Here is a 25,660-nt window from a genome sequence, read left to right as displayed (position 1 = left end):
GGTCAGCGATTTTGTGTAGGCATCGGCGTCAATGAGGCATCCAACAAGCAGCTTTGCAATCCCTGCAAATATCTTCCGATTCCATGTGTGCATCGGCACGTCTGGAAGCCGAATCCAAAGGGGAACTCTAGAGACGCCTCGATTTTCAAGGATTTTCCATGCTCCCACTTACATGCCACCAAAAACTTCCCACTGACACGCCATCGCCCTGAGATCAAAATTTCTTCCAATGCTGCTTCCGAAGAGGCAGGAATCAAGAAGAGTCCCTTCTGTAACATGGTGAATCTTATTATAATCCCCAAATCGCTCCATTGATTACGCAGATCCTTGAATCTATCTGCCATCTCAATTCGAACCCTAAGATTGCCCCCAATAAGAGAACCAATAGCTGACCAACGAAAGGGGTGAACAAGCCTTTCGTGTTCTTCCATTGGTATCACCAGTGCTCTCTTGCCATTGATTTCATGAACGCCAAGGTTCGGCAAATCCAAAGCATATTCCCATTCCAGGTCGTTTTTACCTTCAGCAATTGACGCCCAAGATTTCTTGGGGGCAGAATCAGTTTTTCATCTTGCAGTCGATCCTCCTCCTTCAACACCTGCAACTCCTGGAGATCTCCATTTGCTGGATCGATCAACAGTAGTTGGTGACGAGGATGGCAGATGTCCAAAACCCTCATCAAGCACGCAATCGTTCACCCAAGCCCTTCCCAAAGGTTCAAACATTCTCTCTCTTTCGTGTTCCACCAAATAAGTTTCAGCGGATGTTCTTGCTAAAGTCTGAATTTTGGTTCTTTGTTTTAGAAGCGACTTATATGCGACAAGTGAGGATCCATACCAGGGACGGTGTCAACCTGTACTACACCAGGAAGCTTTGTCGACCCAGCCATAACCACTGGATTGAGTATGTTCAAGAAGGCCTTTGGCGGCCCTCAATTTCCCTCCTGAGCTTCATCTATCTCATCCATGCATGCAGGTCCACGTAAAACGAAGAAAGGAATTACTTGCCACCATTCAAGATGCAAGATCCTAAGAGAGTGGAGTCATTGGTACAGTCATTTCATGATATGTTTACTAGGGGGATAAAAGGTGTCTGGCAACTCATTCATGGTTTTTGATTTGGTCTTCCGTTTTACTCAAACAGACGAAGAAGGATTGGAACGAGCACTCACAGCGCAAGTAACGTGCCATGCATACGTGTGACGAAATGAGGTAAGAGATCCCTCAGAAAATAATAAAGGGGGCGAAGAGAATTTGTGAGTCCGTCCTGATTATCTTTCATTCTTCAACTGTTTGTCTCTACAAATGAATTCCAATCTTAAATTTCTCACTCCTTCCCCAGTTAATCATCAAGGTACATTACGAGGATATGTAGGAAGAAACAGAAGTGCTAGGATGCTTTCCAAAAACTTATCTGCAGCTTGAAAGGATAATTGTATAAGAAAAGATATCTCTAAAAAGAATCAACTTAAAAAAAAAAAAAAACAAGACATTATACCCACCTAATGATTTGAAATGCCAAATAGATCATATCGTGATAGATGAAAAAACTGCGTTTAACGAGCAAACCTTCAAATGGGCAACTCTCCACAAACACTTTTCCCTTTGGAGCCATCACACTTCCAAAGTTATGTAATGTCTCATAGTTTTAAATTTCGAGGAAATTCTTTTAACACCAGTGGGCAATAATTTAGTTTCTGGCTAGTGACGCCTAAAGAAATCATTTAAAAAAATTAAAGAGCAGTTGTGTGCTCAGTTCCTAGCCATTCAAGAAGGAAAACATTGGCAGGCCCTACAGCCTACACTGACAAAAGAATGAGCCTAATCTCAAAGAAGAAAGATTGGCGTTTCGGGGCGTTGGGCATGGAGCAGGGTTCAGATTCGGACCCGTAGTGCACCCGCGCGTGAAGAGCCGTGACGTCGAACCGTCGTTGCTGTTTCGGTGTTCGATGCATAAGAACAGGAGGCGGAAGAAGAACAGGCGGAGGTCGATGGCAGCAGAGGGACGGAGGCGACGCGACTCACCCTGCCTCTTCTCGTTTTCCTTTTTCTGTCTCTCCTTCTCATCGTTCTCTGTTCTCTCTGGCTCTCTCCCCCTCTATCCCGTGTTCTCCCTAGTCCTCTGCTCTGTCTCTCCCGCCAGCTTTCTGCCGCCCTCACCGTCTCTCGCGCTCGCTCTCACGCTGTACAATCTTCGCCCACTCATTCGCTTCACTAACCCTCTCGAGTTGTCTCTCAACTGAACCCTCTCTCACGGACTCTCTTTGGTCTCCCGCATTCTTCCCGTCGTCTTTTTTGTATTTTCTTTGCCCTCATTCTCACCCTTTTGTCTTTTTTATCGTCATACATTTCTCTCACTCTCTTTGAGTGCCGTTGAGGTAGATTGGAACGGGGATTACATCTTTCCCCTCCTACCAACCAGCAAATGGAGGGTGTTAGAGACGACCCATATAATCTTTTTTGTGTATCTTTGTATTTGTGTAAGATCATTTGGTGGGCCGGCATATGCTTATGAGAAATTTCAAACATTATGACTGTTTTAAGGTAAATATCCGCTTAAGTGATTGCGTTTTGGGATATTACGTCATTTTAGATAGTGTGGAGTAATTTTGAAATATATAGATACTTGTATGTAATTACGGACGCTTTGATGGGTTTAATCCGTAATTACCTTTAATATAAAATGGTAGTAGTCGTGCAATGGTTGCTTGAAATGTTGGTTTCTAGGGTTGTCTCTTCTCCATCTGAGAGAAATCTCACGTGCGCCGCAAAGACCCTGGAAGATCCTACCACGATCTATCGTCCAGTTCCTCAAATGGATTCAAGTACGCTTCCGCTTCAGTTTAAGATTTTGTTTTTTCAATGATTTAACATGAACATGATCCTGTTTAAGGTATATACGTTTGGTTTTGTATATGCACGAGGGAGAAATCCCAACAATTGGTATCAAAACCAATGTTCATTGTTCAATCGTTGATTTTGGATGATTTTTGTGTGTTCTTCGCGTTCGGATATTCCCCATTTGGTTCTTCGACTGCAAGTTTTTCAAAAAAAAAAAAAATTGGCGAACAACGGAAGTCGTCGGGCTTCCATTGCAGCCACCTAAGGAAAAGGGAAGGGGACGCACGGATCGGCGGGCGTCGGTCGCCGTTTGGCAATGGCGGACCTCCAGCCGTTGGGGCGCGTCCCTGCCGGCAGCCACCCATGTCGTTGGGTGGCCTGTGGTGCCCTCGACGCCTCTGTTGCAGTCGCAGAAAAGTGAAAGGGACGACAGGGAGGAGCGACGGGGTGGGGGGGGAGGGGGTAACGGCTGGCGAAGGGCGATTGCCGGCGACATTGCTGTCACCGGACGGGCCCATCAGACCCGCCAGCGCCCACCCAAGGTTTTCGATGGCCTGCCGGTGGCTTTTTGGCCGCCGTTGTAGCCGCCCAAAGTCAGAAGCGGGCGAAAATTAGGCAAGGACCAAAACCGGCCAATTATGGCTGGTTTTGGGTGCGCGATGGCCGGCCATCGCAGCGGGCGACGGTCGGTTGTCCTGGCGGCACCCTCCGGTGGCCACCTACGGAGTTGGGTGGCCTGCCGGTGGAAGACCATTGCCCGCCTGCCGTTCGGCGGGTGCACGGTGGAGACGACGCCCGTGACCGCGCGCGCGGCCGAGCGGGTGGGTCGGACCGGGTCGGGTCTTGACAGACCCGATCCGATCCGATCCATCAGGCTTTTTTAAAAAAAAAAAATTTGTCCGCCCGCCCGCCCGCCAGCCCGCTTTAAGTTTTTCAGACCGGGTCGGGTTCGATAGGACCCGACCCGTACCCATACAGTTTGTTTTCATTAAGTTTAGAACCGATTCCGCTTGATTTAGAACCGGTTCCCACCTTTCTGAATCGATTCGGACTCTTTTTTAGACCGGTTCAATTGTTTTTCAGATCGGTTCAATTGATTTTCAAACCGGTTCATGATTTTCAGAACCGATTCAGTTAATTTTCAAACCGATTCAGGGCATTGAGGACTGGTTCATTCAGTTTTTAAACCGATTCTAGCCATTTCCAAACCGGTTCAGTGGGTTTTGGAACCAATACGGTCTAATTTTGTATGGTTCGTTTAATTTCTAAACCTGTCCAGGCCTATTTAGGGCCATGTGAGTGGTTTAGTTGCGGTTTAAGAACGATACGGGCCATTTTAAGGCTGATTCAGTGGTTCTTGACCCATTTAAACACAATTATTGTACCAGTTCATAAAATTTTGGACTTTTTTAGGTCTATTTTATTGAATCATTTGGTTTTGGATTCAATGTAAGACAATTTTGTATGTAAATTTTAATGTATGTATCATATTTTGCATGTTATTAAAATTGTGGGTGTACCATAGATGAATATTTGGATTATGAATTTGATATTTGGCAATGTCTATTGTTTTAAATGAATAGGTTTGTACTTTATGTCGCCAAAATAACCTCTGTTGTACGAATTTGCCTGTTTTGAACATTAGATGATAGTATGCTTGATTCATGCGAGCAATGATCAACCCAAAGAAGGATTGTTGCTTGGTCAGGTTTAAGTATACAAGGCAATGAATATGTAATAATTTTTTAGGTTTCCATGCGAATAATGAGTCAATCCAAAATGGACTCGTTGTTTGACAGGGTTAATTATCTATATTCATTGTTGACCAAGAATACCAGTTGCATAGTTAATATTTCAATCCAAAGATTGAATATTAGCGTTGCACCGGTACCTTGTGAAGAGATTTAGGCCATTGTATTTAAATTCATTTATATTTGTTATTTCATCTTTGTACATGTTTTGATTGTGAGCATGTTTGGTATTTTTGTTCTTTGTACAGTGAGTTCTGCCTCTATGATACTTGCAAATTTGAGTACTATTCCTGAGTTAAATGATTCGATTTTTATAAGAAAAGAAATACTATTAAAGAAGTTGTAGTCGACCAGTCACTCATTAAGAAGCAGAAGAAGCATGAGAAAAGCCAATTAGGCTGCTTTTTTTGTAAGGGTGAAGGTCATATAAAGAAGAATTGTACTAAGTTTTACGCATGGCGTGAAAAGAAAGGTACACTTCTCACTTTAGTTTGTTTTGAGGTTAATTTAACTTCAGTACCCAGAAACACTTGGTGGGTAGATTCAGGTGCTACTACTCACATAAGTATCTCTATATAAGGCTGTCTAAATTGTCGAACGTCAAATGATGCTGAAAGATTCATTTATATGGGCGATGGCAAAAAGGCGAAAGTTGAAGCCATAGTAGATTTTTGGTTATTGTTAAAGACTGGTTGTTATTTGAATTTGACAGAAACTTATGTGGTACCGTCTTTTAAACGGAATTTGGTTTATATTTCCTCATTGGACAAATTTAGTTATTATTATTTATTTGGAGGAAGTATATTTAAATTGTTTCTGCACTCAAATTTAATAATCACTGGTTCGTTATCTGGTAGCGATAACTTTTATTTGCTTGATACGGTTGCTTCATATCATGAAACCTTGCATGTGTTTAGTGGTATTAAAAGAAAAATGGCCAATAAGAATTCTGCTATGTTGTGACATAGGATTTTGTTTAAGATTTTGTTTTTTCAATGATTTAGCATGAACATGATCCTGTTTAAGGTATATACATTTGGTTTTGTATATGCATGAGGGAGAAATCCCAACAACTTGGTCATTGATCGAGCGTTTGGGGTGGCTACCGGAGACATAGTAGCCAGGGACACCTACAACCATGCCTAATTTTACTAGTTTTTTGTCTTACGAATGTGTATAATAATTATCTTTTTTAGCATGATGGGTTAATATTTAAAGCAGATAGAGAGCAAGGAAGAGATTTTGATAATGTAGAAAAGGTTTAGGACTCTTTTAACAAGCTCTTGATGCATATTATTTTTTATATGAATATTACATCGCTAGTGGGGAAAGAACATTTGTGTTGGGTAGCATGTAAAATTACGATTTGATATGACGATGGAAAACAAGTTATTAGGGTTCAGACGTGCGACAATAATGTTTGTTTCATATGGATTCAAATTAATTTTATGATCTTACAATGAGTTAATGTTGTTGTCATTGAATTGACAAAGGAGAAACATAATTGTTGTGATGATGTCTCATATAAGAAACAAATAGAGAAACATACTACTCATAGGTTGCATTGAAGTCTAGGAATCTAAATCTATTGGTCATGACTTCGAAAAAATGGGAAAAACTTCTTAGAGGGTTCTATAAGTTGATTCTACCTTTCGTCACTCTCTTCAGAAGATAGCCTATGCATCAATGGTCTTACTTCTTACCTTAATAGATTTTAAAGTGAAGTTAATAGAAAAACTTATCGTTTTTAGTTTTTGCAATTGGACTAAGCACATCGAATAGACCTTGAGCAACATGATACGGAGCTCGAGGTGATTTTGGATTTTCGTGGAGACGCGTGATAGATATGACGGCATTCTAAGCAAATCTCTTTCTATGGCCAAATATCAAGTGTGTGTTATGTTTTCAAATGTTTTTTAGGATCGATGAGTCCTATGATTATGTTTTGTTTGAATGATGTATGATATAACTTGTTTATTGTTATATGCAGGGGCAGAACTAGGATTTTTTTAAGGAGCGGGCCAAACGGTCCGAGGGTCGGGCCAAACTAAAAAAAATTAATTTTTTCAATATAATTTTTTTTTCATGCCCTCACCCGGGCCATGGCCTAGGCTGGCCACCTCGTCCCTCCGCCCTTGGTTATATAAATGCATATGTGATATTGGTTGATTGACTGTTTTAAAAATATTACGCGATGATATATGCATGCAAGTAATTATAATTGTTTAAGATAGATTAGGTGAGGTATTTGCATATGATAGCTACGAGCTAATCATGGGTCAAGACTACCCTTCATAATTCGGCTAAGTTTTCGTATGAAGTGATTGTTATAGTTTGACTGTTGTATATGTTATGAGATTTTGTTTCGTGGCCATTGAACAATGATTCAATTGAATAGACTTAATGAGTCTAAGTTTTTATAAAGTATGATCTGACTAGCTAAGAACATTGATTGAATGTGTGACTCTTTTATAGAGACATTTAAAGTATAAGTGTGCTTGTGAAGTGAACTAATCTCATGTGTTAGATTGTCCTATTGTGAATATGCTCTCATAATGATAAGTTCAGAAAGAATAATTGATTTGAGGCTAATGGGTGATGGCAATATGTTTGGGATACATCTTGCCCTCACTACTGATCTTGCCTGTTCGAAACGCAGATATTGCAAGACCCCATGATATCGTTATGTGATGTGCTTGAAGCGTTGGGCTCCCGCCTTTTTAAGATGTCCTAGGGAAGACTGAACAACTCTTATTGGAATTCACACATCTATGGTTGATTGTTCTACCACCGTAGCATGAACAGATCCGTATAATTTCAAGCCACCACGAGGGTTGTCTCCCCACTGTAGGTTACTCGTGGTATGCATGCGCCTATGTTTTGCACACATAAGTTGTCAATTCACTAAATCGTATATAAATTAAATGAATGCAAATGAAATGAATATGAATAAAATGAATGTGCAAGAAATGAATATGACAATAAGTGTGTCTATTGTGGCTATTAAGTGGTCCTTATGTATTGGAGAATATGTGAGGGACTCCTATGACAAATTGTATGATTGCGTGCATATATCGTAATATCATAGTGATTACGTTTCTTTATATGTTAGACTCTGAATTTGAGCCTTTACATTAAAAGATTTAGGGATTTATCTACTTTATTGTCATATTACGAAGGCTGAGCCTTTTGTTTATTTTTTTCAAGTTTTGATGGACTCGAGACTGCAAGTTGTTTATTTTTTTCAAGTTTTGATGGACTCGAGACTGCAAGTTGATCAGAAGGTTCCGTTCATATTCTACTGAAGATATTTTGGGTCTATTGTCATGTAGGCATGTCATGTTTTGTGTCATTGATGTTTTCTTTTTTGTCTAGACATCAATGTCATATATGTCATTTTGTATGAACTATTTGTCAATTTGAAAGGGTAATTGTATAAGAGAAAGATATCTCTAAAAAGAATCCACACAACAAAAAACAAGACATGATACCCACCTAACGATTTTGAAATGCCAAATAGGATCATATCGTGATAGATGCAAAAACTGCATTTAACGAGCGAACCTTCAAATGGACAACTCCCAAACAATTTTCCCCTTGAAGCCATCACACTCCCAAAGAAATGTAATGTCCCATACTTTTAAATTTCGACAAAATTATTTTAACACCAGTCGGCAATAATTTAGTTTCTGGCTAATGACGTCTAAAGAAATCATTTTAAAAAGTTAAAAAGCAATTATGTGCTCAGTTCCTAGCCATTCAGGAAGAAGAACATTGGTAGACCCTACACTGACAAAAGAATGAGCCTAATCTCAAAGAAGCAACGAGCCTTAGACAGTCAACCTTCAAAAAGCCAAAGACATTTCGGAGGTCCTCCCTATTGATTTTCATGAGAAAAAAACCTCATACGTTCGCTTATGTATGCCAATTTTATAACCAATACACATTTCAAGTGGATATCTATATTCAGGTCTTGAAGAAAGAATTGGAAGAATAGACGTATCCGTTTATGGACAAAAGAAAAAGAAAAGATTAATCAGTCCACAAGATAGTGTAGGCCTTGAATTTTCCTTCTTTTTTCTCTCAAATGTTTGCTCTGCAAGTATTAAGCCCAAGTTTTCTCAGCATCAAAATTACAGAAGGCTGCAAAGGATCAAGTCAGATTCCTCGCTCAGCAGCCATAAGTATGTAAACTTCTAACACTATTAGCAAGCTAAAAAATAAAAGATGGATTACCCAACGGAAGGCACTTTATTTTACCCTCACATGCACGCTGCAGGTTAATGGAGGAGAAAGAATATCGCTCTCCAATGTGAGCAACATTTTCCACCCACAGCCATGCCCAATATACACAGATCCCAAAATTAGTTCAACGCAAACAAATATTTCCAAGAAGGTACGAGCCAGAGTGTGTAGCTCAGGATGCTGACATGACTTCTATGGCACTACCTAATGGCCATGCAGCTTCTACCAATGAGTCTTTATACTTCACCTTCTTCACCAATGTTATCTCTGTTGATGGATGCAAGCCTGTGTAAGCAAGCAGCAAAATAATTTAGCACTTGGAGGTTCCATAGGACAACATACATTTTATAGAATCGAGGAATTTTGGAAGATTACCAAAGCCATCAACAAGCAGCGTGTATTGGTACGCTAGATCCATACATAAATAAGGCAGGTGGTTCTCATCAACCTTTGTATACTCATCCGCAGCATCTTTAAGAGTGGTTTTGCATACTTTTTTAGCTGCAACTTCAAAATCTTCAGGTTTAACCATTGAAATAGGATGATTAGCATCAACAAAGCCTGCCTGCATGGGGAAGTCTCATAATGAGTTCATTAACAAAAGAAACAGCTCTAAAAATTGAATTGATGTCCTTTGGAGAAGGTGAACAGTTTGTGTGATACAACCTCCACAGCCCTATCAAAGAAAAATGATGCAACAAAAAGACTCTTTTGGCCATCTCCACCACCACCATTCCATATGCCACCAAAACTGCACTTCAGATGAGTACATGTTTCATTGACCCTAAGGGCTGCCTTAGCAGCTAACCTGCAGTCCTGGTAACTTGATCCAGATGGCAATGCGGATGCCTTCAAGCTAACTCCACCATAGTTGTATGATCCTGCAGAAAATATTACAACCTTGCATAATCACAATGACTTACACAATTGGAGATCTACAAATTGTTTGCTAAACAGAGTCTTTCCTAGAACAGTTGGTTGGACTAAAATTGCACCTAGTGATCTACCAAGACTTTACCCAGAGAAACCGACTAGAAATTTCATGTGCACAAAGTGCACCTTATGTATATTCAACTCTTAACATCCAAATTGTAGTCTAAGTCCAAGGGGGAATGGAGCTCATGTTACCTCAAGAATATCACATTACAAGAATAGCACTAATATTACAAAAGAATCATACACATACGAATAGATATCCCTATATGAGATACGTAGACTGTTTTGATTCATCTAAGTATTTGTTTTAGGAGTAGAAGATAACTCCCACACAAAGATCTAGTTTGTCATTCGGTTTCAGGTTATCTGCAACAGAAGCATTTGATGTGGAAACAACAAGGTGGGTATAGAGTATGTATGTGTGCCTATGTATCTTAGCTTCTGCAACATACCATCAAAACCTTTCAGAACACATGGATGCCCAGTGCTTTTCACAGATTTCAAAATCTCTGCCCGAGCTGCCAATAATCCATAATGCAAGTAGCTGCAAAATCATACACATGAAGGATCAACATAGTGACTAATTCCTGAAAGACCACGATTTTTTTCTGTGAAGTTTTCTTTCTCACATTTATAAATCCATAAAAGCAAATAACTTAGGCAGTAAATGCAATTTAAGTAATTGGGCATGCCAAAACTATGTCACATGTGTGCGGGGTGCGGGTGCTGGTGCCAGCGCCGGATGTGGAAAGTTCCAAAAAAAAAAATTGGGTGAGGATATATATATATATATATATATATATATATATATATATATATATTATCTGTTATATAAGTAATTTTATTCGTCTATATTTTTAAACTTTTTTTATCAAGGTTACCTTAATCTCATACAAAATTCAAAGTTTTATTAAATAAAATAAGGGAGAAGAGAGAGAAGAAGGAAAAAGGAAGAGTAAAAGATAGGAGAAGGAAAAACAATGAAAAAAAAGTGAAAAGAAGAACGGGTGCGGTCAGCAGCACGCGATTCCGTTAGACTAAGTCGGGTGCCGTGTCGGGCTGCACCCGCACGGACGCGGGTGCACCACCATATTTGGCACACCAGTGTGACTTAGTGCCAAAACTATGTTCACATCTGGTCCACTCAGGAAAGCACAAAGTATCTCACACGAATTCACATTATTAGGACTAACATCCAACAAGAGTATGGAGAGAGAACCTGTGAACATAAAGATAATATTTGGTTCCTTTAAGAAAGAGCTCCTTGACATAAGAATACTGCCCATCCGAGCTTTTTGGAGAACTCAGAGCTTCCTTCTTTGGGATAGCATATGCCATTTGGACAGATCCACCTCCAAGATCAACGATTCCAACTGTATTTGCATAGTCCTTTCCCAAATTATCCATCAGATAATTTATGGTAACCTGCATAACAAGTCAGACCAATTTAAAATCTCAGTACTTGCAGGGAGGGGAAGGGGAAGAAGAAAGAACCAAAGCATGCTTTAATTGTTCTTTGACCAATAGAATAGTGGTCTGTGATTATAAGGGTGGCTTTCCCCATGTGGAAATCCTTATTGGTATAAATCTTATGTATCCATTCACAGACCAAAGGTTAAAGGTCCTCGAGTTGCCTAATCTTTTACTAATATCCTAATTAATTAGTTATCTACCTATCTTGTGCATCCAATTGCAAGATAACTTGAATAACAAGCTCCTGTTCCAAATTTATTGTAAAAGGGAAGTCATTAAAACAATCAAAGTAGAAAGAGCTGTCGGTAGTCACGTTATCAACAGTGTACAAAAAACATAATATCCATTATAAAATAAAAATAAGGGTTCATGGCAGCCCCTTTTCGAAACTTTCCCCATTGGTGCTTTGCAAGAATAAAATTAAGTTCATGGAACCTACCCTTTAAATATAGGAGATATCACACTGATCCGAACAGATCAGCTTCAGCAAAACCTACAAATTGCCCCATAACAATTTGTTCTTTTAGGACACCATGCGACATCATCATTTTATAGCTCCTAACTGATACAACTTTCAACCTTTTGCAACCCTCAAACTATGTTACACAGACTCTTCAAAAAGGGTGCAGCCCCCTCATCGCGTCCGGGTGCAGATGCGGCTCCAACTCGCACCCCAACCGCATCCTATGTCTCTCCCTTTAAAATAATTTTTCCTTCTTCTTTTTTTTTCTTCTCTCTCCCACTCTCTTTCTTTATTTACAGTAATAAAAGTAAAAAATGACAAATTAAGCTAAGAAACAACCATATAATTATATATATACTATGAATACCCATACGCACTCTTGCACCCGATGGGATGTGCCGCACCGGCACCCTACATCCATGTGACATAGGTCTCAAAATAGATTACATGCTTTCCTCACAAGCGTATAGTACAATTTCCAATACTTGTAAGATTTTAATATCTAATACCGAACCACCGAATGAAGTTAGATGCAAGAGGAGGAAGAAAGAAGTGGGCTGAATGTCCAAGCAAGAGAGAGATGAAAGAGAGTAGCAACAAATGACGTCTGCCTCTTGTTATCATTATATACTAATCATGATTTAGGGTACATCATAAAATACACAAAATAACAATAAGATTTACAAGTATGCCGCCGCCTATGATGTGTTGGGCGTGTGGATCAAATGGGTCGGGTCTGGGTGACCCGATCCATAACAAACTTAGCAGCCCCCCCTCAAATTGTGCATGGTGTTTGAACATGCGCAACTTATTCTTCAATTCCCAGAAATGGTGCCCTGTGAGTCCCTTGGTAAAAAGGTCAGCCACTTGTTCAGACGTAGATATATAAGTGGGAACAATCTCGTCTTCTGCAACCTTTTAACGAATGAACTGTTGATCAATCTCTATATGCTTAGTGCGATTATGTAGAACAGGATTGAAGGCAATCTTAATCGCGCTTTGGTTGTCAGAAAATAGAGATGACTGAGCAATGGGAAGAGAAAGTTCCCCAAGTAGATGATGTAACCATGAAGCTTCAGTTGTGCCTGCAGCCATTGCCCTATATTCTGCTTCAGTGCTAGATCTGACAACTGCACGTTGTTTCTTGCTACTCCAACAAATAAGATTGGAATCAAGGAAGAGACAATAACCGAAAACTGATCGTCTATCGTCTGGATCACCTGCTCAATCTGCATCAGTATCAGTGGAAATGTTGTGGCCATGCAAAACAGTTGACTGCCTTGTGTAGATGAGTCCATCCCCAAGAGTAGCCTTAAGATAACGCAAAATACGTTTGGTAGCATCCATATGCCTTCTGTGGGTGCATGCATAAACTGAAAGACTTGATTCACAGCATATACTATGTCTGGGCGTGTAAAAGTGAGATATTGTAACATGCCAACTATACTCTGATAGAAACTAGGATTTGGCTAGGCATCAGTCCCATCAGATGCATTTAATTTTGTGTTGAGAACATTAGGTGTATTTATGGGCTTGCAACTTGTCATACCTGTCCTATCCAAAATATCAAGAGTGTATTTATGTTGTGTAAGAGTTAATGTGCCACCTTTTCTATCAAGCTCAACACCCAAGAAATACCGTAGTTCGTTGAGATCCTTCATCTTGAATTCTTGTTGCAATACCTCCTTAACATGGGATATATGACATGAAGAGTTCCCAGTAAGAACTATGTCATCTACATATATAAGTAGCCAAGTGGTAACTTCACCTGAATGATAGATGAATAAGGAATGATCAAGCGAACTTCTGATGAAATCAACCTACTGTATATGGAGGGAAAATCTATCGAACCATAAACGAGATGCTTGCTTAAGCCCATACAGTAATTTTTGTAATTTGCACACCCATTTGGTTGGATCATTGGAAACATATCTTGGAGGTTGTTCCATATAAACTTCTTCTTTTAGAAGCCATGAAAAACATTTTTAACATCCAACTGATATAAATTTCAACTATATGAGACGGCAAGAGAGATGATAACCCAGATCGCTCCCCATCTTGATGACTGGACTGAAAGTCTCATCATAATCTTCCCCATACTGCTGAGTGAAGCCTTCAACCACGAGTCGAGCCTTATATCTATCAATGCTTCCATCAAGTTTATACTTGAGTTTGTAAACTCATTTTGAGCCCACTACATTCTTACTATCTGGACGAGGAACAATCTCCCATGTTTGACATTCATTTAAGGCAGCCATTTCTTCATTCATGGCCTCGATCCAATGTTTGCTTTTGCACGCTTGATCATAGCATTTTGGCTCCACCTTTTTGTTCAATTCTGTCATGAAGAGCTGAAAATCCAAAGAGAAATTACCATAACTTACTCATCTATCAATAGGGTGCCGCACACGTTCTGATCTACATGGACAAGTAGTGGCAGTTTCTGGATCAGCTGGAACTGATCATCCATTATACACCACTCCTGAAAACCGATTAGGTGAAAGTCATGCTTATGTTATTGGTCTGAGTAGATGAAGGTATGCTGTCCATCTGAGTGTTTATGGCTGTCTCGAGCTCATCAACTGTCACTTTGTGCGTGGTGTGTATCAGCTCATTGGTCTAATATTTTAGCATTCAGCCATGAGTCATATACATCATTTCTAACATTAAGTGCTGCATGTGGCTCCTTTAAATCCTTCAACCTGAGCTCATAAAAAACATGTCGTGAAATATGCACACGTCCAGTTTTTGGATTGTAGCAGCGATAGCCTGTATAATTTTCTGTATAACCCACAAATCTACACATGACAGCTCGATCTTGAAACTTATTTCTCAAAGAAACATCAACATGAACATAACAGATGCATCAAGAAACACGTAGCTCATCATAATTTGGTTGTTCTTGATGTAAAATAAAAAATGGAGATTTTCCTTCAAGCATGGATAGTGGCAGTCGATTAATAACATGAACAGCAGTATGGAAGGCTCCAGTCCACAAAGTCATGGGCACATCAGTGTTATTCATCATACTAAAAGCACTTTCAACTATGTGCCTATGTTTTCTTTCAGCAATACCATTCTGTTGTGGTGTGTGTGGACGGAAAATCTGTCTAGTGATCCCATGATTAGTAAGTACTCAGTAAATTCATTTGAAATGAACTCACCACCACTATTACTAGAGTATATTTGTTTTGGACCAAGGCGTGGAATTGAGTGAACAAGCGGAAAACTTCTGATTTGCTTTTCATGAAGTGGATCCAAGTGTAACGAGAATAAGAATCAATGAAAACAACACAATATTTACTTCCGAAAGAGGAAGAAATAGGAGCAAGCCCCCAAACATCAGAATAAATGGTGTCAAATAACTTCGAAGCTTGCTTATTTATTGATTGAAAAGGAAGAGCATGACTCTTACAAATATGACAACTTGAGCACATGTTAGACACACTGACAAGACTTAGACTGGACTTTTGTAATAGTTCGTCTGCAACAAGACTTTGAATGAAAGACCGACTACAATGTGCTAAACAACTGTGCCAAAGAGATGACATATCATACTCTGTGATATTGACTTCACTATGACTGGGAAAGCATGAATCTGAAATACAAGACTTGTACACTTTTGAAGCTTATTCGATGGCGTACATGTCTCCTTTGCGAACACCCTCAGTGAATGTCTTCTTGGTTCGAGCATCCTTAACATAAACAGGAGGAGTAAACTCAACAAGGAATGAGTATCATCAATAAGCTTTGACACTGAAATGATATTTTTCTTGACATTTGGAACAACAAGAACATTCTTTAAGAGTATTGAGGAATGAGCCATGGATAAGTGTGCATTTCCAATATGTGATATTTTGTGATGGGAACCATCTCTTGTGATGACTGAGCCTTTAGCTAAATAAAGGAGAACACTAGAAAGCTTACCTGCGTAACCAGTTACATGAATTGCAACAACCATTGCCCTTCCTCATTTTGCTTGAGATTGACTTTAGACAACGCTGTCATTAGAATCTGCTGCACATCAAGGGAAATGTTCGATGTCGCAGTCGTGTTCAAAACAGATGACCCTGCTGCCTTATTGTCACGCCTGACCTGTTTTCCCTTGTTCTATGGGTTATGCCAACATTCTGACTTCACATAACCTCTCTTATTGCAATAAAAACAAGTAGGTATCCGTGGTACATTTGGCCTGTGCATTTGTGTTAGGTGACCAATACATTGTGTCCGCCAGAATGAACTAATTCATGTCGCTGTACATTGCTGAATCAATTTTGCTTTCAAGTCTTCAAAAGAGGGAAGAACAGGCAATACCTCTAAAGCAGTGCAGAAAACATCAAATTCTGACCCCAATCCACTAAAAGCCTGCTATACCTTGTCCTTGTCACTGATTGGATGTCCTATGATGGCAAGCTGATCGCTGACATTTTTTATCTCATGTATATATATTCCAAGACTGAACGTGTGCCTCACTTGATATCCTGAAATTGCCTCTTGAGTTGTAGAAATCTCGCTTCTGATACTTGAGAATACGTGGTAGCAAGTACATTCCACAACTCCAGTGCTGAAAGATCATCATCAACACCTGCCAAAACTTCCTCTGATAGTATGGAGGTGATATAAGCAATGAGAGATTGATCATGAGCCATCCACATCTCATATTCAGGATTGATTTCTGCAATGGTCTCTTGAACTTGCCCTACAGCATTCTTCACATCTCGCATAATCCATTCAAGTGGCGCAGGTGTGGTGCCATTGAGATGTCCATAGAGACGGTGACTCTTGATGAACGAGACTATTTGACGTTTCCATGTCAAATAATTAGTATGATTTAGCTTTTGTGAGATGAGTTGGGAGAGGAAATTGGACGACAAGATGCTAGAATTGCGGTGGGGATCTATAAATGCAATAATCAGAAAATAGGGGGAAAATAGAAATTTTGAGATTAGGGTTAGGTGGCTGACGGTAGGGCAGATTAGGACAGATCAGGGCAGACAGTAGGATTTGGGAAGATGGTAGGGTTAGGGCAGATTAGGGTAGACGATAGGATTAGGGAAGATTAGGGCAGAAAATTTGGGAATTAGGGTTAGGGCAAAAATTTGGGGATTAGGGTTGGGGCAGAAATTTGGGGATTAGGGCAGAAAATAGAGATTTGAGGATTAGGGCAGAAAAGAAACAAAGATGAGGACAGAAATTGGAGATTCTTACCGAACATTCTCAGTGGCAAAACCCGCTCTGATACCATGTAAGATTTTGATATCTAATACTGAACCACCGAATGAAGTTAGATGCAAGAGGAGGAAGAGAGAAGTGGGCTGCACGTCCAAGCAAGAGAGAAATGAAAGAAAGCAGCAACAAATGACGTCTGTCTCTTGTTATCATTATATACTAATCACTATTTATGGTACATCATAAAATACACAAAATAACAATAAGATTTACAAGTATGCCACCACCCATGATGTGTTGGGCGTGTGGATCAAATGGGTCCGGTCTGGGTGACCCTATCCATATGTACAAACTTAACAATACTCCCATCTAATTTTACCTTATCACTGTAGATACATCTTGCATCCAACTGTTCTTTCTTCCTAGGATCTGCAAAGTTATGCTATAAGGCATAACTTGGATCTCATCATTCGATGCATCCATTCTAGAACCTTCATTATATTTATCCATTCATGACATTTTAAACACCATTTATGAACATCTAGTGTCCATTTTCCGAAGGGACCATCTTCCTACAATGTGGCACCTACAGATTCACTTCCCAAATCCTATAAGTTTTTAATTTTTTTGAGGTTTATTGTAATATATTATTAAATATTTTTAATTTTTAGTAGGATGCTCAAGTTTTTCATATTTAATTCTGCAGTTTATACTTTTATTTGAATTCCTAAAAGTTGGCCAAGAGAAATAAATTTGCCTATCAATACCCAGAACCTTATTGATAAAAACTAGAGAAGCTATTTGTGACAGTGATAGATAGATTCATCAAAAAGTGTACAAATGCACATATATATCTATATTCAGAATACATATATATAATATATATATAGACAAGACAGGAATTAGCCAGCTGACCAAAAACTAGGCTGCCTAATCAGATAGTTTGACTAAGTAGTCACTGGTTCTGCAGAAGTTGGTTGATAACCGACTCAACCATTTGGCTGGATTAGACAAGATTTTGACTACTGACGTATGTGTGTGTTTTACTTTGCGTGGGCCAGTGGCAAAAAACATGGATCATGGAATTAAACTCTAAAAGCTAAAAAGTTTCATATATCATATAAAAATGAATCGAAAACTTAAGAGGGAATTTCAAGATTGAAGCATCATCTAGCTGATATTAACCATGGTGAAAAACTTGTTGTGATGTGAGGGTCTTCTGCAAGATGGATTTAAGGAGGGTAAACTGAAGAAAGAGAAGCTATCTGAAATAAGAAATTCCACGTATGGTTCAGTAACAGTAGATGAGCATGACGTAGAAGCATGTGCTAGTGGTGCTAGTAAAAAGAGAAACTCAGTAGGGCAGATGGATGAATTTGTTAGCAAAGAATCACAATAATCTACAATCAATAGCACATTTGAAAGAGAAGACGGGGTAGATGAACCCCATGTTACAAGTTTTTTTGTTTTTAGTACAAATGTTTTACCTTTCAACCTTTGCAAGAGTACTTATTTTGGCTCTACGTTGGATGTTAAGTAATATGGTCAAGGACTAAAACCAGTGTCTTACCATGAGATGAGAATGGATATAGAAAGATGAAATGGAGCAACACACACCAAATGCTAAAATTTAAAAATAGGGTTTGTTGTACAATTGCAGCTGATGGTTGAACTGACAATAGGTAAAGACATTGTTTAATTTTCTTCTCAATAGTTCATATGGATTTGTGCTTTCAAAGCCTATCAATGTTAGTATGTAAAGTCTACCTGAAAATATTTGAATAGCTTGGACCCAAAAAAGTAGTTCGATCAACACAAACAAGCAACGTGATTTTGTTGCTGGTGGAAAGAAGTTAGAGGTCAAGAAAACATTCTACAGGTTGCCATGTCTGGTCCACTTTATAGATTTTGTGCTCCGGCATACATGCAAAATGAATATTTATAAAGATACAATTGAAAATTTAAAAAGGAAAAACATCAGAAGGCAAACATATTATTAATTTTCAAACCAATAGTTGCTTCAAGAAGCTTGAAGGTTTTTCGTATTATTCTTGAAAATGATAACTTTGGAATGCAATCATAAATGCAATCAAGCAATGATGCTTCTTGTGCAATTCTTAAGAATAGTAATTGGTGATGAGCAACCACCACTGCTCTCCTGTATGACGCAAAGGCAAGAGAGCAAATAGTTAACTGAGATCTTAAAAAAGGAAAATACAAGACCATATGAGACATAATTCATAGAAAATAGTATCAACCTTCGCATGTAACAGATATTATTTGAACTCACTTCCATGATGATGACAGTTTCAATGCTGATGGACATTACACATAGATTATATAATTGTACCGACAAATTAGTGGCGAATCCCCATGTTCAATTAATTATTGTCAAACTGGACACATTTAGTAAAGCATATGGATTTTTTGGTAGAAGATAGGCCAGTAGAACAAGAAAAGAGAAACATTCTGGTCGATTTGCAAATATTCCTTCTTGTCGCTTAATTATTTTTTGACCCATTTATAATGCAACTTACAAGATATGTTCTATACATTTTTTTGTAGTTGATTGGTGGAACTCATTTAGAGAAGAAATTCCCAAATTTATGAATTTTGCAATACAAAATTAAATATCACATAGAGTATATCAAGTTGCGAAAATAACTCAAGCATTTTCCCACAGGTATATATTTTGATACATGTTTACATTTATAAGTACTTCTAATTGTATATTAATAATTTTGAAGTTCATACTGTATTATCAAAGATTCAGAAATGCATAAATAAGCTTGAACTAGGAAAAATGGACATATTGTTATGCACAACATGAAGCGAAGAGAGGTACACTAATGACAGGAGGGCTTCAAAAGGTATAACACATTTGGAGAACAATAATTTCGAAGACAAGTTGATTATGTAGAAGGAAGACATGGTGCTGCACAAGAATCACATATGGCTGGAGGATTCATGGTTAGATCTGGATTTGGATAAAAATTTAATTTCCCATACCAAGTGTCCAAGGCACCACTCTTTAGTGGTAAAACAAGAATTGGTTTCTTTAGTTTTACAGTTGTATATGACATAGTTTAGTGTTTGTTTTTAAGTAAAGGAAAAAGGAAAGTCAAACAAGTCATTGATGTTGAGAAGAGTGTACATCAACTGTCAAGAAGATGAAGAGCCAGAATACATGGATGAGTGGAATGCTGCTGATATTGATGATTTGGACATTGACAATGATGAGATTCAAGAGCAACGTAAAAGAATTTAGCTTTAAAACAGGGCAAGGTTATCATCTTTTGAATGGAACTTTTTTGTTTCACTAAATCAACATTCAAATTATCATGGCATCTTCAATCTGAATAGGCGCATCCCACTGACATAGTTTAGTGTTTGTTTTTAAGTAAAGGAAAAAGGAAAGTCAAACAAGTCATTGATGTTGAGAAGAGTGTACATCAACTGTCAAGAAGATGAAGAGCCAGAATACATGGATGAGTGGAATGCTGATGATATTGATGATTTGGACATTGACAATGATGAGATTCAAGAGCAACGTAAAAGAATTTAGCTTTAAAACATGGCAAGGTTATCATCTTTTGAATGGAACTTTTTTGTTTCACTAAATCAACATTCAAATTATCATGGCATCTTCAATCTGAATAGGTGCATCCCACTTTTCATGTTAATTGTTATGCTAACTAGCTTTAGTTCCTCTCTGCTATTGTTTGTCAAAAATAGATAAGATACTTGTTTACTTTCAATTTCTTTAACTTAAGAAAAAAAAGTTGCTTTTTTTGCTTCGAGGCTTACATCTCAAAGCTCAATTTTGTGCTTTGCTACACCTCAGTGGTTTTGCAAACACAGGTTACTTACTGGAGAATATTTTGTTCAATTAAATGCTATCCCACATGATATCACTTGATATATTAACAGAGAACATTTTTGTACACGGCAATGCACAATGCCATACTGGGGCATGATAGACCAAAAACCTACCGGAGTTTGTAAAAAATATAACTCGTTCATAGTCCAGAAAGGACGAAAAGAAGTTAAATCTGTATCTTACTTAGAAAAGGGAACAAGGGTAACATATGTCATAATCAGACAGAAATTATTCAAACTATGGTAACATGGGCAAAGGATTTATAAAAAGAGAATGTATTAAAGTGAAAATATACCCACTGAAATGAACCTTCCTGGGTTCCATCAATAACAGTGACCCAGTCGTGCTTAAACTTGAACGAACTTTCAGCTGCTAGGAAATCACGGACCTGCACACGCTAGCATCGTTGAGGCTCTAACACAAAAAATGTGACGAAATAATTATCGCCCCTCTGGTGCCAGTTCAGATTTATTTCTCTGATCGCCGTTATTCTTGGAAAAGGAATGTTAGAAGGAAACAAATAACTCACGGCTTGTAAAATCTTGTCAGCTGCATCACCTGGCAATGCTCTCAGCCCAGCAGTCGCCTGAGATCAAGGAAAAGATAGGAGTAAGCGAAATAAAGCAGCTTTAACAACATCGTCATCGCTCAAAAATGTACTTGAAGCAGCTAGGTAAAAAATGAAGCTCTTCTCCTCGAATAACAAAGGCAAATAACTACGCAACCAACAATCTAATAAGTAGCAACGAGAACATGAAATTTCCAGATCATATAGGAACCTACCCCAACTCTGACTGGAGTATTCTTCAAGAGTGACTTAGGGATCACATTTTGAGCTTTCTCCAAGAGGGACTTCAAGGAATCTGCTGCTTCCTTTGGGTTACTTGCGTATGAGCTTAAGCCTGGTTTTTTCTGAAGGCAACAAAAAAGAAAATTAACGCAAACAAGACAGACCGAACGAATTCCTAACAAGCTATCTTCATCAAGGGCACAACTTCTTTGCGTCAAGGTTTAGGAATTTAGATGATAATTATATTAGCATGGCCAAATGAGCTAGGAAAACAAATGAACACGTTTAGACTTTAGAGGATGTGGCCTAACTTTTGGCAGAAAAAAGGCAACAATTTCCCGACTGGAGAAAAGAAAGTCCTTGGCGTCCTCGGCGCCAAGATGAGTAATGGGAGGAGATACAAGTAGCATTAAGGTCATTGATGCCTCAGATTTGATATTACAAGATTTGCAGGCAGAGGAAATGGATTCCAGAGAACGTGCAATTAATTTTCGTTTTGGAGGATTCCACGAATCGGAGAAGATGGAGGCCCTTTACCTGAACAAAGAGCTCGAGATCCTTGCCGATGGGAACGAGATCTAGACTTTCATCGAAGCAATAGACGTGCACCCTACTTCCAGAACTTCCGGCGTCAAAGATGACGGCATAACGCTTAGATCCCCCTCCCCACTTCGACGATGGTTGCACTTTCCTAGCGTCCCGCACGGTCCGAGAAGAGAAGTCGGAATCTACATCCACCATGTCGATGGCATTGGGGACGCGCGGCATAAAGAGAAGAACAAGGGAGACTAGGAGAAGCGGGACGGAGATGACGAGAATGACGCCTCTGAATCTGTACATCTTGTCCATCAAGGACTCCTGCCTTGTCCTCTTCATCTTTTCCTCCTGGCCGTTGTTGTTGAAGACGCTGGTGCTGCCACTAGGGCTCGTCTGATTCTGACCTTCAAGTTCCACCGAGGAAGGGGATCGGTACCGGATCTGTCCTCCGTTCACGGGCGCTTTGAGTGACTGCAATTCTTGTAAGGGCTCCAGCTTGGGCAGATCCAAGTAGAGGCTTTGCAAAGGCTCTTGCAGATGCGCAGATGGACTCTCTCTCTCTCTCTCTCTCTGTGTGTTCATTCAGTCGGCGCTCACGAGCAGTAGCAACCACGCGATCGGTCCACCGAGAACGGGTTAAAGAGCAGGGACAGCAGAATCAGCGTTAGATTGAGTAAGGAAGCAGGGGAATCCGCACGATCCCTGCCCCCACCCTTCCTCCCTCTGCTGCTGCTGCTGCAGCACCAACCCGATCACCGGCAGAGTGGTCGAGGCTGGTTGCTCCGATTGGGCTCCCCCTCCCCGCCACGCCCCTGCTCTGTAAAAGGAATATATAGCCCAAGCCACACAGCCTCCGCATCGTCGCGTTTTTAGAAATCGTTAAAACTCGTCACTTCTATAATTTACGGCATTTTACAAGGGGGTCTCTCAAATTCTTCTCGCCGTCTCTCCTTACATTTCAAGTTCTTCAAGTGCTCCATCTTTATAAATGTAACTAAAAAATGATTGTAAAATTATTAAACTGAAGACAAATCGTGCAATAGAATGTGTCATTTAGATTATACAAAGTTTAAAAATAAACCATTATAGCTTTTCTAGTTCACAAAATGTAATTTAGACATCAAATTTTCATATACTTTACTTTTGTATTTGTATATATTCTACAGTATCTATGTAACTTAGATTTATGAAACAGACTCCTAATAATTAGCCCTTTAACCCTCATCGAACAATCACTCCCCTTTGTTCTGAACTCTCATAAGAGCCGTCCCTACAAAGAAAATGTGAAAAACGATGGTTAAATGACATAAATAGTCTTCAATAATAGTCATTTTAACTTTATTCTTTAAAGCATAGCCCTCATCGGACGGTGACGATCGTTCCTTCTCGCCATCCGATGAGGGCCAACGGCTACCTGCTGAATGACAAGCCGACTCTCACCAGTCACCATCTAGCGATGGTCCCAGCGAGGTTCGCAGGACCTGACAATCAATTTCCCAGTCATCAGCCCTCGCATTGTTGGAGCCATCGTGATTTTGGCTTGGCCCCAACCAAACGGTCGTGGTAGCCCGGAGTACCCAGGGGGAAGACAACACCAATGGTGAATGTTTGGAATCTAGACAACCTGGAGGGGATGAGGAACTGATGAATGCTTGGCCTTTGACTTCATTAATATCACATTCTTCAAGCTTTCACTGAAAAACTACCACCAAACCGGCCATTGGTGACCGATGACCTACTAACATAACACCCTACAAGGCACCATAACAGGGTGACATGTTTGTTCGATTATTCATTTTCCTTTTAGTGGTTTCAGTATTACTATGACGCCCTGGATTTAATCACAGTTTAAACTATTCTTTGTCTATGCGCAACTAGGATAAAGATGAAATAAATAAAAATGACACGGTCTCTCTTAAGCAGATAATGGAATCTAAAGATGCTGATTATCCAAGTCAAAAGATGTTTTGATATAAATCACAATCCAATCAAATGTTTACAAATGTAGGGTCCCAAAATACTCTAAACTAGCTATGGAAAACATAATGTGCACAGTCAAAGTAAGAGCAAGCCAAACATGCAAAAGAGAGAGAGAGAGAGTGTGTGTGTAGGCCACTTATCTCCATGTCGCTCATCCAGACTTGACGACAACTAGAATTTACTAGAGTTACCTAAAAATTAAAGATAAAAGCTAAGTATATTTTTCTATGCTCAGTAGCGCACACATGATGAATATCCCATTTAGTGTATATTTTTCTATGCTCAGTAGCACACACATGATGAATATCCCATTTAGTGTCCCATAATTAGGTAACAGGTTTATTTTAAAGAAAGTCTACGTAATACCCAAAAAAAAAAAGGACATTCCTATACCGGTGGATTTTTTTCACCGGCATGGATAAGCGACTACAGCAGCGGTCCTCTGTCACCGGTAATGTGAGACATGCCGGTGATGCTTTCCACAGGCACGAACTTTGGAGGAAATTTGGGCCGTCAGATCTATACCGGTGTTTCAAAGCACCGCTATAGAGAGCAAGTTTGGCCGCATCCTTCGAAATTAGTAATGGCAATTCTATTTCAGTGAAAAAATCACCGCTATAGTAGATAATTTTACGCCGGTAGCTTCTTTGACCCATGTCAGTCCTCCTTGTGATTTCCAACGAGGAAATCAAAAAGTCTTGAAGAGGGACTTTGGCCCTTTGGGTTTAGAAGAGCTCTTGTGTGTTGCTCACAGGAAGGTAGGACCAGCTGCTGTCCTTGCCTTCTTGGAAGAAGGATTGAAGAGCATGCCAAGGCTGGGCAGCTCTTGATTCAAATCTTTCTTTTTCTTTTTGTTTTTTGATAGCTTACTTTTAAAGAAAAGAGGGAAGAGAATGCACTCTTGCTGCTGCTACCCCTCTAACGAACTACTGAAAAGGGGATTAGCTTCTAATTTGGCTAATCCTCTTTTCTGATTTGGAGCTTTTCCAAGAGGAGCATGTCTGTTGTAGCTGCTCCCTTAATCTTTTTCTTGGAAACAGGTCATTTTACGTGTGCTGATTTGTTTAGAATTTCGATTTTCATTTTAAGAAGGCTTTTGGTAACGAGAAGAGCACCCCCAATTTGGGCGGCTCTTTGGACGGTGCTTTTAGAGAAACTGGATTAGCTTCCCAATGCCGATACAGTCCCTTGTAAGAGGGTATAAATATGAAAAGCACGCCTAGGTTGGGCATCTCTTAGCTTAGAGAAGGATTCAGCTTTGACTTGACTCTTCTTTAGTTTCCAAAGTCTTTTCAAACAGATCAGCTTAATTAAGCTGGTCTATATATTTTTTTTCAAGAGAGATTTTGGCGAGGAGCACGGCCATTTGGGTGGCTCCTTTGATTACTTGAATCCTAACTTTTACAACCCATTTCTAGAATTTCCAAAGCTTAAAACTTGAGCTTTCATCTTTAGAAAGCCTCAATTCTTAAGTTAACTTTAAAATTGTCCAGAATAATTTTAAAAGTAAGGAAGACCTTGCTCCAAGCATGTTGTTCCTAGATTACCTTGATTCATATTATTTTTCTTTCGTTGGAGCTTCCTAAAATAATTCTA

General features: G+C 39.3%; 1 protein-coding gene and 1 long non-coding RNA gene across 3 annotated transcripts; one reads left to right on the top strand and one right to left on the bottom strand.

Moving 5' to 3' along the window:
* The first annotated feature begins 3 nt into the window (after nucleotides 1-3).
* Nucleotides 4-1,189, top strand: LOC126410357 (uncharacterized). Its single transcript, XR_007574201.1, has 3 exons — nucleotides 4-903; nucleotides 976-1,048; nucleotides 1,144-1,189. It is a non-coding gene; the product is annotated as an uncharacterized LOC126410357 (long non-coding RNA).
* A 7,456-nt stretch (nucleotides 1,190-8,645) lies between these two features.
* LOC116260295 (probable apyrase 2) lies at nucleotides 8,646-22,904 on the bottom strand. Of its 2 annotated transcripts, XM_031638522.2 has the most exons (9): nucleotides 22,085-22,904; nucleotides 21,541-21,669; nucleotides 21,287-21,343; nucleotides 21,053-21,145; nucleotides 10,992-11,197; nucleotides 10,225-10,316; nucleotides 9,503-9,717; nucleotides 9,212-9,401; nucleotides 8,646-9,121 (listed from the first exon to the last, which is right to left on the bottom strand). In XM_031638522.2, exons 1-9 carry the CDS (start codon nucleotides 22,664-22,666, stop codon nucleotides 9,009-9,011), a joined length of 1,677 nt encoding a protein of 558 aa, XP_031494382.1. In that variant the 5' UTR covers nucleotides 22,667-22,904; the 3' UTR covers nucleotides 8,646-9,008. The 2 variants fall into 2 exon arrangements, with proteins under 2 accessions (XP_031494382.1, XP_031494383.1); XM_031638523.2 differs by lacking the exon at nucleotides 21,053-21,145.
* Nucleotides 22,905-25,660: the final 2,756 nt, after the last annotated feature.

Source organism: Nymphaea colorata, chromosome 9, assembly GCF_008831285.2.
Source record: "Nymphaea colorata isolate Beijing-Zhang1983 chromosome 9, ASM883128v2, whole genome shotgun sequence".
Lineage (NCBI taxonomy): Eukaryota > Viridiplantae > Streptophyta > Magnoliopsida > Nymphaeales > Nymphaeaceae > Nymphaea > Nymphaea colorata.
Note: the sequence above shows the minus strand (reverse complement) of the source record. Positions and strands in the feature narration are given on the sequence as shown.

Excerpts from the sequence above, each read along its gene's own strand:
- LOC116260295 (XM_031638522.2), bottom strand. The coding sequence starts at position 22,666 with ATGAACACACAGAGAGAGAGAGAGAGAGAGAGTCCATCTGCGCATCTG. Across the intron at positions 21,146-21,286 it reads CTGACAAGATTTTACAAGCC|GTCCGTGATTTCCTAGCAGC; the intron begins GTGAGTTATTTG and ends TAGCGTGTGCAG. Across the intron at positions 9,402-9,502 it reads TCTTTGATAGGGCTGTGGAG|GCAGGCTTTGTTGATGCTAA; the intron begins GTTGTATCACAC and ends TTCCCCATGCAG.